This window comes from Camelus bactrianus, chromosome 27, assembly GCF_048773025.1.
Source record: "Camelus bactrianus isolate YW-2024 breed Bactrian camel chromosome 27, ASM4877302v1, whole genome shotgun sequence".
Lineage (NCBI taxonomy): Eukaryota > Metazoa > Chordata > Mammalia > Artiodactyla > Camelidae > Camelus > Camelus bactrianus.
In genome coordinates, this window is record NC_133565.1 from 31,055,151 (window position 1) to 31,070,614 (window position 15,464).

Here is a 15,464-nt window from a genome sequence, read left to right on the forward strand (position 1 = left end):
AGACAATCATATGACCATTTTGATAGGCAAAGAAAAAGCATTTGATAAAATATAAAACCCATTTGAAAAAAAAGAATAGAAGGGAATTTCCTTAATCTGTTAAAGGGTATCAACAAAAAACCTACATAAAGCTCATACACTTAACAATGAAATACTGAGTCTTCTTTCCTTAGGTTAGAAACAAGACAAGGATGAGCACTTTCACACTTCTATTGAACAGACAGACATAGATTCTAGCCAATGCAATGCAGCAGGAAAAAATACATAAACGAACGGTATAGAGACTGGAGAGAAAGAAGTGTAAACGCCATTTTCAAAGATGACAAGATTGCTTACACCGTAGGACTATTTACATACACAACCATCATAACTAATAGGTGGATTCAGCAAGATCATTACATATAAAATCAGTATAAAATAATTTTAGTTCCATATACAAGCAATTAGCATTTGGAAAATGAATTTTTAAAATGCCATTGAAAATATCATCCAAAACCATTAAAACAGCTATTTAAAAAACTAATGAAAGAGATGGAAGACCACCACACCAAGACTGAAAATAGAAACTGCTGAAAGAAGGTTAAACAGACATAAAATCAAGGCACATAACACGTTCATGAACTGGAAGCCTTCAACTTTATTAAGAGGTCAATTCTCATATTTGACCTAAAGATTCAATCCCAATTAAAATTCTTGCAGGATGTTTTGGAAGGTGAAAAGCTGATTCCAAGATTTGTCTCAGATGAAATGGTAAACTAGACAGACTATTTGACACAGCAGATGAAGCTCTGCTTTGAATAATCCCAAACACTGGATTAGGTCATCTGTGATTACCAGCACCTCCGACCACTTGCCAGAATCTGATGTAAATCCCCTCCAAAGGAAGACAATACCATCAAGAACCTTAAAATATCTCTACAGTTTTCATACAAAATATCTGTCACACTTTAAAATAACTACCTATGTAAGTACTCAGGACAATCTGATAAAAACCAAATAGATGTTTTTCACAAAAATAGAAAAACCCATTCTAAAATTCATATGGAATTTCAAGGGACCCTGCAGAGACAAAACATTGTGAAGAACAAAGTTGGAGGACTAACACTTTCCAAGTTCAAAACTTACTACAAAGCTACAGTAATCAAAACAATGTGATACTGGCATAAGGACAAACATATAGACTAATGGAACAGAATAGAGAGCCCCCAAATAAATTCTCACACATATTGTAAATTCGACAAGGATGCCAGGACCATTCAATGAGGAAAGGGCAGTCTTTTCAGCAAATGGTGTTAGGAAAACTGGATATTCACATGCAAAAGGCCTTATCTTACACCACATACAAAAATTAACTCAAAATTTAAAAAGCCCTAAATATAAGAGGTAGAATTATAAATTCTTGGAAGAAAACAAAGGACAAAGGCTTCATAACATGGCAAAAGCTTCATGACACAGATTTGGCAATGGTTTCTCGGATATGACACAAAAGCACAGGCAACAAAAGGTAAGATAGACAAATCAGACTTGGTCAAAATTAAAATCTTTTGTGCATCAAATGACACTATGAACAGCGTAAAAAGGCAATCCACAAGATGGGAGAAACTATTTGCAAATCATATATCTGATAAGGGATTAATACCCAGAACATACAGAGAACTAAAACCTAACAACAATAAATAAAAAAAAACCCAATTCAAAATTGGACAAAGGACTTGAAAGGACAATTCTCCAAAGAAGATATACATACGGCCAAGAAGCACATGAAAAGAGTTTCAATATCACTAATCACTAGGTAAATGGAAACCAAAACCACAATGAGATACTGCTTCACATCTATTAGGCTAGTACTAAAAAAACAGAGAGCAACAAGTGTTCACAAGGATGTGGAGAAGCTGGAACTTCTGTATATTGCTGGTGGGAATGTAACACGGTGCAGCCACTGGAGAAAACAGTATATAGCCGTGCCTCCAAAAATTAAACACAGAATTACCACATGATTCCGCAATCCCACCTCTGGTTATAAACACAGAAGAACTGAGAGCAGGATCTTGAAGAGGTATCTGTATGCTCGTGTTCAGAGGACCAGCATTCAGAATGGCCAAAAGGTGAAAACGGCGCAAGTGCTCCCCAATGGCTGAGTGGATGAACAAACTACGTTATGTGCATGCAATGGAGTATCATTAATCTTTTAAAAGGAAGGGGAGTCTACACTCTGCTACAACTGGAAGAGCCCTGAAAACGTCATGCTGGGTAGAACCCAACAGACATACAAGCCAAGTATTGTTACGACCCCACTACTTTAGGTATCTAGGATCGTCAAATTCATACAGCAAGAAAGTGGAACAGTGTTTGTCAGGGCTGGAGGAAGGAGAATGGGGAGGTACTATTTAATTTGTAAAACTTTCAGTTTAGGATGATGAAAATATTCTAGAGATGGAGAGTGGTGACAGCTGCACAACAGTGTGCATGTACTTAATGCCACTGATCTATGCACTTAAAAATGGCTGAAATGGTAAATTTTATGTATATTATACTACAATAGATAATTCAAAAATACGAGAATTCATATAAACCTCTAAATTAAGTGTTATGGTGAATAAGAATCATACTTTCATAAACTGAAATTCACTTCTCTAGTTAATAAATAGCATATAATGTATACATTTATATTGCCATTCATACTGCCTCATTTTCTTTTTTATACGAAATATTGAAGACCACAAAAAAGGTATTAAAAAATACCACTCATAATCATTGCATAAAAATTATTTACTGATATTGTAGGACTAAAATAATATATTACATTTTACAAAAAATCTAAAATTTGTGTTTTCTGTAATCATTTGCAGTAATATATAGGTATAATTTGTTTCTTCTTTCATAATATTTATTCATTTATTTATTTTGCTAGGCACAAGATGCACACAGATGGCAAATCTGTCCCCTCAAGGCATTCATAAATTTGAGGAAGGCTGTAAATAAACAATTAAAATACTAACAGTAGAGGCATACATAAAATGCACAAGGTACTATGGGGTACAAAAGGAAGAGCCCCTCAAATTGCCTAGTTAAGTCAAAGAAGGCTCCACAGACGCGGTGACAAATTACCTCACTTCGAAGACAAAGGAGCAGCAGCATTTCAGGCGGGGGAACTGACACCTGCCAAAGCACGGAGTCAGGCTTAGCGTGTCTGGAAACCTGCACATAGTTCAGGACGTTTAGAATTCAAGGTATGTATGAAGAAGTTATAGGTGAAGATGTCAACCGAATAGACTGATACGATGAAAAGCCTTGAATGCCAGGCGAAGACATTCGGAGATATACTGTAGGACGTAGGCATCTCTTGAAGTATTTTGCAAATAGAAAACACCACGTCAGATTTACGTTTTAGAAAGATCACGACAGCAGCACTGTGAATGAAACTAGGACAGAAGAAAGAAGGCTACTGCAGCACTTCACAGGGGAAAGGAGACCAAGGAAAGAGCAAAGAGGGCAGGGGAGGAAGGATGAAATCCATTTAATCCAGGCAGGACTTGTGAATGATCAGATGTGACTCCAAACACATGCATGCACGCGCAGGCGTGTGCGCGCACACACACACACACACACACGCACATATACACACACACCCTTTAAGCACAGGTTCCACAAATAATACTTACAGTCATTATGCACTATTTATTCTAATATTTTCTCTTTTGTTCTATTATTTTCATTAAAAAAATGATGGACATAACTAAACTGATTTCAAGACATGCTGACGAAATAGAATGTAAGGTGGAAAAATAAAACTCAACCATTCTAATAAAGACAAAAAAACTATATGTATTTATAGACAATGAAAAATTGAAAGAAAAAAGAATGCTAGTCAGTTACTGAACAAAAGCTGGTATAGCTATATTAATATCAGATGAAATACATTATAAGGCAAAAAACATTATTAGAGATAAATAAGGTCCATATAACGATGAAAGGATACTCCAGCAGAAGACATAACCACTCTAAATTAATATGGGCTTAGTAACAATTGCCTCAAAATGTTTTAAGCTAAAATAGAAATTGTGATATTAAAGATCCAAAATCACAGTGTGAAATTTTGATGTAACTCTTCAATTATTGATAAATTAAGAAGGTAAAAAATCCGTACAGATATAAAAGATTTGAACAGCGTATTATAACAAGCTTGATCTAGTGTACGGATATAAAACTCTCATCCATCATTAAAGAATCCACATTCTTCTCTAGTGCACACAGACCATTTAAAGTACATGAACCAGGCTACAAAGCAGATGTCAAACACTGAAGACCTGATGTCATATTGTCCTCAGCTTTAAAATATTAGCTAAAAAAAAATCAGTGTGCCAAATAACCAACTAAAGAAATTAGATAAGAAAAAAACAAAGGATGCTGGTTTGACAGAAAGTACATGGGGGGGATAAAAGAGGAAAAAGCCCAATGCATAAGAGTAAATTAAATTTGTAAAGCATACTTGTTTTTTGCCATTGTAGTATTTCTATGTATTTTGCTTGTTAATTCACTTACTCATTTCAGTCAAGAAAAATATACTGACCATTGATTCAGAGATGAAATTGTTTCTAAAAGCTCACTATCTATTCAGTCAACAACTATTTAAACTCTTATTTACTATGGCAAGGCAATTTTCTAGGTGATGACGTGGATGGGGAATATTTATTAGACAATAAGAGAGATGAGTATGTAAATGATACAAAGTATAGAGTAACAAATTGCATCTATTTCTCCATTCAGAGAAGGGTGAGTTTAATTCTGACTGGTGATGAGGTGAGGTATTAGGGAGGAAGGAACCTTCAAATGTAAGGCTTGAATATGCACAGGCAGGAAGAAAAGGCAGGGCAACGGAGTGCCAAGTGTGTCTAATCCAAACAGTGGATGGTTCTAGTTAGAACACAGACCAAAGCAGAAGAGAAGGCCGCAGAAGTGGTGGAGGCAAACTGTGGGAGGCTCTGAAAACGATGGTGAAAGCTGAAACTTTATTCTATGCGTGGCAGGTGGAAGGTATGAGGGCTGTCACTGAAGTTTTTTGTTTTGTTTTAGCAGAAGTAGTGATGAGAATTAGGCTCCAAGAAAACTGGTGAGGAAATTATTTCCATAGACAGAGCAGGGGCTGAGAAGGCCTGAGCCGGCACAGTGACTGTAAGGACAGAGAGGACTAGAAAGACGAGGGACATACAGCACAGCCGAGTTGTGATCTGGCAGCTGGACGGGGAGCAATAATAGAGCTGAGGGCGAGTAGGGTTTCTCAGTGACAAGGTGGTTGGGTTGTTATGAACAGAAGTAGAGAATGCAGGGTATAGCGTAAGCTGGGATGGAAAATGTGTTTATTGCCTTTACAGCTAGTGTAGCCTACAGGGCTACGTGAGAAACACGGCCCTAAGATTACCGGAAAGCAATTCTTTTCTTAAGATATGATTTTAAACTTACCTGGCATTCAACTTCATTGACCCCTTGGTCACTATAATCCTTCCTTTTTTCTGTCTCCCTTTTGTTCCTCCTAACTTTACTTCCTTCCAGCAGGCTGAACAACTCCAGGGTACACCAGGCACAGTGCACAGGGTGTGCTAACCCCGCAGAACCTCCTGCTATCGTGCGTCATGGGCACCCTGCCTCCTTCCCTACCCGTCGTAAATCCATGGGGCATGGTTTCAACTCCCCTTTAACTTTAACCACTATTAAAGTTTGAAATCATAGAGAAACCAGATATATTCTTAAGCCTGGCATGGGTTACCAGGAGAGTGGCCCACCGTCTTTCATTAGTAACTTTCTGAAAATACACTTAAAATGCATCTATTTGGAATACAAAAGCAGAGTGACAACTTAAGTATTATGGATAAGTGTCCATGTCCCCCCGACTCCCCAAATTCTCATGCTGAAATCATAACCTCAGTATGATACTATTACGATAGTATTAGGAGGTGGAGGCTTTGGGAGATGATTCAGTCACGAGGATGGAATCCTCATGAAGGGGACTGTGCCCTTATAAAAGAGACCCTAGAGAGCTCTCTCCTCCTCCTGCCATGTGGCAAAATCTTCCATTTTGTGTGTGTGTGTTTTTAAACAACTCTTTAAAAAGCAAAAAATACTCTTAGCTCAAGGGTCATACAAAAACAATGTGGCCTGTGGTTTGTTATTTGCTTACATCCTGCTCAAGAAAAAGGTCCTCCTCATTCTGTCATATGTTGGCTCTGCAGTCTAACAGCTGGCTCCCCATCAGCTCCTCCTGAAAATAACCTGCCAGTCAAAAGTTCTACCCAGGGACATCTGAAGACTGGGAAGCAGGCACTCACCTGCTGCTCACTCACCAGCCGAGCTGGGACCCTGATCTCAGACTCCTGGCCTTTAGAGCTATGAGCAAAAAATGTCTTTTGCTTATAAGTCTCCCAGTCTGCGGTACTTTGCTGTAGTAGACCTGAAGTAAGACACTAGGTTTCTTCCCATTTCAATGATTCTCTAGATTTCAGTACTCTTTATTCTCTCAATTTACTCAGTGCAGTAAAACAGACATTTAGTACACAAATATTACATATACAGCTTAATAGACCACATAGTCTGACCACAATGCAATTAGACATAAATATGAAAGGACAACCAAAAAACACCCCTCAGAGGTTAAAGAAGAAGTTGTAATGGAAGAAAATTTTAACTTAATTAAATGTATTTGGAAATTTTTAACATTAAATACTGTCTGTTTGAATAGAAGGCTAAAGATCAATGAGCTGAAGAACAAAGTTAAGGACTCACCTTGCCTGACTTCCCTTATTATAAAGCTACAGCTATCGAGATTGGTGACAGACAGAAACATAGATCAACGGAACAGAATAGCCCAGAAGTAGACCCACACACATAAGGTCAACTGATTTTTGACAAAGATACAAAGGCAATTCAACAGAGAAAGGACAGACTTTTCACCCACGTAGCCACCACCAAGATTAAGATACAAAACATGAATATCTTTTAATTATTACATATATTTGTTCTTATAAGCACTTCGGTTTTGCTTTAGGAAAGCCACATGCCATATCCCCTTGTGAAGAATTCAGATTATATCATAAGTTTCAGTGAACCTTGCGAGCTGTACTCAAAGGTCATTTAATTTTTTTCCTAGTTGTATGACTTTTGGTACGTCAGTTAATTTCTTGTTTTCCCCTTATTTTTCTTTAAGGTCTCCTCTCCCCCTTTTCGCTAAGATTTTTGTGAGAATGAAACGTGAAAATGTAAATAAAGAGTATGGTCAGGAAAGAAATTTTAGGGGTTAATTTTAGGGTTCTGTATTTTGTGGTGTTGGTGGGTTCACAGGTATAAATATTTGTCAAAATTCATCAGTTGTGTACTTTGAATGTAGTTTATCATAAATTATATCTCAGTAATCGATTAAAAATTTTTAAATAACATTTCTCACCTACCAGGTGCTGCTGTAATTGTTAATTCGTTCCTCTATCCCCTCTCTTGTACACTTAAGAGGAAAAATACCGAGACTCTCACTATTTCCTCTGTGGAAACTTCGAAAACCTTCCTGAAATAATTATAACATTATTTCTCTGCTTCTCCTCCAGACTGAATCCCTGTATCTTTCACTTTTCCTATGAATTTTACTTTCTTTCGCTTATTTAGTAAGATTTAAAACCTAGATTCTATAGCTCTCATTTCAAGTTAAAGAACAGAAACAGAATAATTCACTCACACGCTACAAAATATCCTGAGGTCCTTAGGGGTTAGTTCTGCTAAAGTCTATGGGCATTATTGGTAGTACAATGTTGCTAATTCATATATTAAAAGAGGTTTATTATAACTCCCTCAACTCCTATTCAACCAAACTCACAGGAAGCCAGCCATACAAGTACTATTTTCAGGTCTTTTATTAATCACTGACTATAACTGTACTCCCAAAGTGAATCATATTACTTTAAAACAGGAGTGGCCAAGACACCCTTCTTTTTTAATTTGCTGCCACCATTAGAAAAACTTAACTCTTCATTTTCTTTTTAATATATCAAATGAAGTTTTGACAACATAGTTATCATGTACTTATGTATTTTAAACTCAAAGCAAAATATTTCATGTTGGGCTTTCTTTAGTGAATTCTCCAGCTGTTTTGCCAGTAAATTAAGCATAGACTGCCTTCCCTAAATTGCTAAAAGCAGAGAGTTCACTGCAATGGATTACTAAAGAATCTGACTAGGCCTGAGACTACCACTACCAATCTTCAAAATAAACCCTTTGAGGTTGTGATTTGCTACTTTGCTTTGTATTTCTTTAAAACCAGAATTTTGTTTTATATAAATGTGAAGTGTTCCTAATGCTTTTTCATCTTAACACTCTTTGTTCAATATTTATCACATCTCAAAGAAGTCAGTAGATGATAAAAAATAAAATTACCCTCTCCCCAGTCCATTCCACTCACCTACAAAACGGGCTGGGAATAGTAGGTATCACATAACAAATCCCTCCATTCAGGCAAAAGGACCTATGACTGGGACCACAGGGCTCTTCGTGATCTAAAACACACACATACATAAAATAGAGGGAGACAAATTATAGTTTTCCTGATAAAACAAGGAAAACAACTAAGTGTCTTAGACTGAAGTAGCAATTCTAAAAATCAGAATGAAAAATTGTTTGTTAACATGAAGGACTTAATCTTATTCCTTATTTTGATAAGCAGGGACTTCTATCCCCTTGAGGAAAAAAACTAATCTGTCTTGATGATATTAATTATAATGGAGTTATAAGGTACATTACAGAAATAGGGGCTCTACATCATAGACTAAAAGGAGGTGATTAGGATCTTTAAATAAATAGTGGTCTTTCACAATTAGGACAGAGATTCTGCAGCTTTGCATAAAATTTCTCTGTCCCAAGGGCATATTTAGATTCCTCTTTCCTTTAAAGTCTCAGATACATTCAAGTCTGGAATTGCTGTGGGAAACAAAGTTTAGATTATTAAATAAACTCTGATGTCCAAAATTATCTTTAGATATTTATATGTATATCACAATTTTAACATCAAAAGTAATCTATTTAGGTTTTGATTTGCAAGGGGATTTTAGGTAATAGCTAGTAACTAAAAAGACGTATCTGAAGTTCTCAGTAAAATTAAAAACCTAAGTCATTGTTTGATATGTAGCCCAAACTTTCAGAATATAAAGAAAATAAGCCTCCATTTTTCTCTGGCTTCCTTTCTCCCCTCTTTCTCCATCTTCCTTCCTTCTTTATCTTTGGCTTTTCCTTTATGCTTCTCTCTCTGCCTTTCGTTTCTCTCTTGGTACCTCTCCTTCCTTCCAGCCTCTACCTCCTCCCTCACCCTTAAAAAAAAAAAACTTCCCTTTCACTCTTTGTCACCAAAACCATTATACAGAAAAATTGAGAAGTAACCACAGTAGAATTCATTATATTACTATATGCTACTATTTATAATTAGAAATACAAATTGCTGAATGCTTTATCTTTTAGTCTCGGTAGGGGAATTACATTGCTTTAAAATTGTACATTGTGGATTCCTGATTGTTTCTGTCCAGAAATGACATAGAATCTGATGTGAAGAAGAAAATGGCCTAATTCCAATCTGGCATTTTAAAAAACAGCATACTAATTTAAAAAATTTACCTGATATTTATTTGCCACTAAGATATCATACCTGTTAAGACATAATTGCTATTAAACCAGCTGTCTTCATCATCAGAATCTGAAATTTTAAAACTTTCCTTTTACTTTCGAATTGAAAAGATTCTCTTTCACCATCACATTACAACTACAAAAGTATAAAAATGTAAAGAGGGAAACAGAACTACAAAGAATTTAAGTGGAAAAAAAGAAAGTAAACCAACCAGAACTAACCTTTCAGATCTTTTCTTTTCTTACACAATGTAATACCTTTACAACCAAACAACTTTTAGTAAGATAACGCTTACAATTTTTCAGGAATAATTTGGCTAAAGAATTAAATCCCAATTAACATTACATTACACCAGAATCATGAGTCATCACATAGGGTTTTCCATTGAGGGTGGAGTGTAACTTTAACACAGAACGCTTCCTATGGCTGAAATTAATGTCCTTGTTTTTAACAAGATTATAGAATTGTAACCAGTCATGACTCAACACCTGGTATTTTATGAGTAAAGAATATACTCATCTAACCAGCACCACTATCTCTGAATCTGTTTTTATTCTGATTTCGTTTACTTATTTGTAAAGTTGATATCAGATATATAGAGTAAGTTAGAAATTTATCAGTTTGTAAAAAGTGATTAAATACATAAGTCTAAAATAAAATATTTCCATGTTATAAAGGAAGGTCTTTTAAAACCAAGGTATTTCAGATTTCTAGGACAATTTCAGATGGGAAAAATATAGCCTTGTATAAATAAACATTCGTTTTCTGGTTCTTTTGCTACGTGACACACATTGACAAAAGCATAAACTTACAAGAAATTACCTGTTGGCATCTTAATTTTTAAATAGTTTCATTCTTGGTCAAAAGTTTAGGGTTGAAAAACAGCACCTAAAATTAATAATTTGGGAAAAATTATCTTCTTTTGAGAGCATTATAAAATGTCACATATTCTAATAGTAATATTTTCTTAAATAATGAAAATAATTAAGAGATTTATATGCTAGTGACAAAATTCTTTGAGCATCTATTTTTTAGATTCTTATTACATATCAATAAAAAATCTAAACAGATAAAACTAAAAGATCAACAAATAGTATAAAATGCACTACACACACATCATTGTCTGAATAATGTAATGTAATCTTAAATCTCTCTCTGGAGAAAAGTCTAATGTTTTATTTTTAATAAACATTGTCAATGTAGGTGTACAGCATATGAGATTACATAGGAAAGATATGAGTCAGTAAGTGAAACTGAATGACCTGAATTGACTTTTTACTTTTTCATAAAGCCTATTTCTAATTTGACTTTTCAATAGAGTAACTTTCAACTTTTCAGTTTATTAAAAATGGCCACAGACATACTATAGAACAAACTTTAACAGCATTGAAAGGGTTGCATTTCTACAGAACCTGTAAAAATTTTATAAAAGTACTTTAAACTTACTGTAGATTGCACATTACATTTGCCAATCTACAGATGCCTTTCTTTTAAAAAAAATATGTGGCATCTGGTAAAGCGTAGCAGCTATGTGTGACGTTAATCTACTACAACAGAAATAAAGGAATTACAAAATAAATTTGAAAAGATGAAGAATTTATACTTACATTAGATTATATGCTCTCAATTTCATTTTATAAAGTAGACTCACTCCCGACTTAAACAGAAAGACTTTGTAACAGAAATCTCAATCAACAAATTCCTATTAACACAGGTGTAATGTCAAGGCTTCTCTCAAAGCCAATCACTCTTTGTTAAACAGACGAGCAATGAGAGAGACAAAGAAAGAGCAATTAAACGTATCTAATTTGAAATAATCACTGGCTTCCTGTATGAGTTTCTTTTTCCAAACAAACAAGGCTTACCTCAGTAAAGACTTACATTCATACAACAGTAAACTTTGTTGGATATGCAGCTTTGCAAAAGTTTTTGAAAACTGCGGACTAGAGCAGCTGTGCCTTCCTTTTGTAACACGTCAAAAGCCTGATTTATGGGGCTGCAGCGTGCAGTGTGGGCGAGGCTGAGACAAAGACCAACATGTGCACAGAGGTCAGGAACCGGCCAAGGGGACCGCCCCTTCCAGTCCACATGTTCAGAGTTGCAAGTGGAACAAAATTTTATTTAGAAAAGAAGTTGTACTAAGCTGCACTCTCAAATCGCTGTCCAACTTTTTAAGTTATAAAGTAAACTGCATTTTTTAGACTCCTAACTTAACTTTTCATGTCTAGATAATTCCAGAGTGTTGTAGACCTTTGTGAAGAAAAGAATTTTAATGTGTAGTTAATGGACAAATGTTCCACAGGGTTTTTAAAAAAAGGAATTTCCTTACAAACCATGTAACACTTACATAAATGATGATTTGAAATACTTATAAACCTGAAAGCATAGTCACAATAAAGCACACAACACCATGTTCAATTTGAAGTGAATATAATCACTGAATATGACTAATACTTATGGCGATATAACTATCTGCAAACTATCAAAGCTGTAATATATGCATGGAGGGGAAGATATGAGGTTTAAAAATCATAAATAACTTAAAATATTGACTAAAACTATAATTTTGTTTAAATGAAGTTCAAGGTTCCTAATCATATAATTACCTAAAGTATGCCAACCATACTTCAGATGGTTATCTTTTCTAAAACCACAATTCAGATATTACTACTTGATTGATGTAAAACACTGAAGCATACATTTGCTTGTTTAAGAAAATATTAAAATAAACTCATATAATCCCAAATTCTGAAAACAGTTTTCATTACTATCTCCCACATTCAAAGGCAATTTTTACATAGTTACAATCTTATACACACACAAACACACACACATATATATACATACATACATGCAGACATATATAAAAATTTTGTTTGGACTTTAAAATGTGAAAAATTAATAACCTTTAGTATCTTATTTGAACTATGGAACTGTGATGCTGCCCACTAACATGAAAATGACTACTAAATTGTATGTGAGAGAGAAAAATCTGTGGCTTCATTCAGGATAGTCAAGACGTATTAAGAGATATATCATGGCAGTTGGTTTGGCATTAATAATTTTTCGCACAATACAAATAAACAACCTCTGAGGCTACATGATTGCAAAGAAGACGACCTAATGTTTCTCAAGGTAACTTTTCACTCTAAATGAAAGCCTTGGTCTTTAAGACTAATTCATTTGTTCACTCATCTATGAACAAACAGGCAGTAAGTGGCTTACTGTCTTTAACAAATGACAGACACACAAACGGGAACAAGCAATTACAAGAATGTTGCAGGCTGACATATAAACCATATTAGGACTTAAAAAAACTACAATTTCATGCAATTCAACCTAATATATTCTCACAAACACCTATTTTTGTCACTATATTAACACTTACAAAAACAAATCTTAACTATTAAGGAGAATCAGAGAAAGATTCCAAGAGGGAGTAATTAGTTCTGCTGAGCTTTGAGGAATGAATGAGAGTTTGCCAACAGAGATGGATGAACATTCCAGACAGAGGTAACAGCATGTTCAAAGACACAGAAGGAAGAAAATCCTTAATGTATTCAGATAATTGCAGGGGGATTTCAGGTGAGGACGTGCGCAGTGTATGTGTGTGGAGTGTGTGTGGGTTCGTAGGAGGACGGGATGGTGGGGGAAAGAGTGACAAGAACAGATGCTGTAAAATAAGTAGGGACCAGATGGTAGACCTTATCTTCAAGGCAATGGAGACCTTTTGAAAGGTTTTTAGCAAAGGCGTGACATGATGACATCTGCACTTTAGAAAACTCATTTTGACAGCAGTGTGGAAAACGGAACGTATCAGAGAAAGCAGTTTGGAGGTCATTTTAATAATCAAGAATAATGAATAAAGCAATGGGAACGAGGGTAAAGGAGAGAGAGGATTAAATATATACTTAATAGGTATATCCACAGAATGGGAGAGCAGGGTACAAAAGAAGGAAAAAATATCAAGGCTGACTGGCAAGTATCCATTAGGGAAACGTACATTAAAAACCACAGTGAGATACCATTTCACACCTAGAATGGCTATAATAAAGATGACAGACAATAACAAGCACTGACAATACAGAGAAACTGGAACCCTCATACGTTGCTGGTGGGACTGTAAAATGTCACAGCCACTTTGGAAAATAATTTGATAGTTTCTTAAAAAGTTAAACATATATTGGTGATACGTGTATCCTAGAGAAATGGGAATACAGATCCACACAAAAACATGAGTGTTATATCTAGAACATTACTAACAATGCCCCAAACTAGAGAACTCACATGTCCATTAACTGATGAATGGACAAACAAAATGTGGTATAACCATGCCATAGAATACTATTCAGCAATAAAAAGGAGTGAAGTATTAGTATATGTTACAACATGAATGAACTTCTAAAACATGCTAAGTGAAAGAAGCCAGTCACAAAAGTCACATATTGTATCATTCCATTTACATGAAATCTTTAGAAAAGGCAAATCAATACAGACAGAAATAGATTAATGATTGCTTGGAAGTGGGGCTGGGAAAAGAAAATGACTGCAGATGAGCAAAACGGATCTTTTTAGACGGATGGAAATGTTCTAAAATTGGATTGTTGAGGTGGCTGCAAATTTGATGTCACTGAATTATACAGCTAAAATAGGTGAATTTTATGGTATGTAAATTATACTTCAATATAGCTGTTTAAAAAGGAATACTGAAACAGATTTCATGAGTAAGATAACGATTTCTATTTGGACACGTTAAATTTAAAGTGCTGCTGGGACGTGTAGAAGGAAACGTCTGAAGATGCAGATCTCGCATGAAGGATAACCACCAGGTTAGAGAGACGAGATCTGGGACTCAAATTCCACAGGAGGTTGTTGAAGCCATTTATGTGAATGAACTAGCTCAGAGTGTGCGTGTGTCGTGTGAGCAGAGGCCATGAACTGATCCCTGGAAAATACCAACATTTAATGGTTGGAGAAGGAACCCGTTAAGAAATAATCAGAGAAATAAGAGAACAAATGTAACCAGTGGCACACTCTTCTTCCATAATTCAAAATGCTTATCTTCTCCATTTCTAGATTTGGCACTCTGGACATCAGACTCCCAGCTATGAAAGATGAGGTTTCAGCTCTCTCACACTGCAGTCCACCTCTTTTAATTCGAATGTCTGGTAAGTTACACTATCCTTATTTCTCCTCTCGGTTACATCTGCAATTTTAAATAATATACTCACACTGCTATGTCTTTGTCAGTGAACTTGAGTCAGTTCACAGACTGACTCCACACCATGTACAGTGAGTGACTGCATTGCTCACTTTGCTTCCACCCTTTCTCTCCCTCCTTGTACCCATTCTTGACTCTTAACATCGGGAAAGTTTCTAACAGTTACATTCCGGTCTCTGACCCTAAGGAAGGGACAAAAGGCTTCCTGGTTTCCAGGTCTACTTCTCCAATCCGGCCTTTACACTGTGTATCAGGGTTCATCTTCTTCCCGGGCACAAGCCCTCTATTTACCAGGATGGTGGTTCCCAGGTCAGTGCAGTGGAAGGGAGAGCCAAGGCAGGCAAGCAGGGAGAGCCAGGCAGCTGGCCCCTGAGCTTCCCGGGCGGGGCCCTCTACAGTCCACGGCATCAGGTGCAGCAACTTGGAGTGGTCAGGGTGCCTTCTGACCTGCACTGGCCTGTGTTCAAGACGTTTCAGTTCCACTGAAGGATGGGCTGGGCCATAATTCTAGTGATCAATTTTGCCTTCCTCTTCTGACGCTGGACCTGCCATGTTCCTAGGCCAAAGGCAGTAACAGGAATGAGAAGCAGAAAC

The 15,464-nt window shown here is 36.0% G+C and overlaps 1 protein-coding gene and 1 long non-coding RNA gene across 16 annotated transcripts in view; one reads left to right on the forward strand and one right to left on the reverse strand.

Moving 5' to 3' along the window:
• The window catches only part of NRG4 (neuregulin 4), a 68,576-nt gene that overhangs the window by 32,509 nt on the left and 20,603 nt on the right, over positions 1-15,464 (reverse strand). For 8 of the 13 annotated variants that reach the window (XR_012502763.1, XR_012502762.1, XM_074354256.1 and 5 more), the window contains 2 exons: positions 10,472-10,537; positions 8,438-8,531 (listed from right to left, as the gene is read on the reverse strand). Coding sequence is in view for 11 of the 13 variants with exons in the window: in XM_074354256.1 (XP_074210357.1) it covers positions 8,438-8,531; positions 10,472-10,481 (104 nt within the window). In the remaining 2 variants the exon portion in view is untranslated. The other 5 variants (XM_074354258.1, XM_074354252.1, XM_074354257.1 and 2 more) reach the window with 3 other exon arrangements.
• LOC141575286 (uncharacterized) overlaps positions 1-15,464 on the forward strand; it is a 28,463-nt gene that overhangs the window by 8,358 nt on the left and 4,641 nt on the right. For all 3 annotated transcript variants that reach the window (XR_012502766.1, XR_012502770.1, XR_012502772.1), the window contains one exon: positions 14,726-14,817. This is a non-coding gene — a long non-coding RNA (uncharacterized LOC141575286). The remainder of the gene's footprint in view (positions 1-14,725; positions 14,818-15,464) is intronic.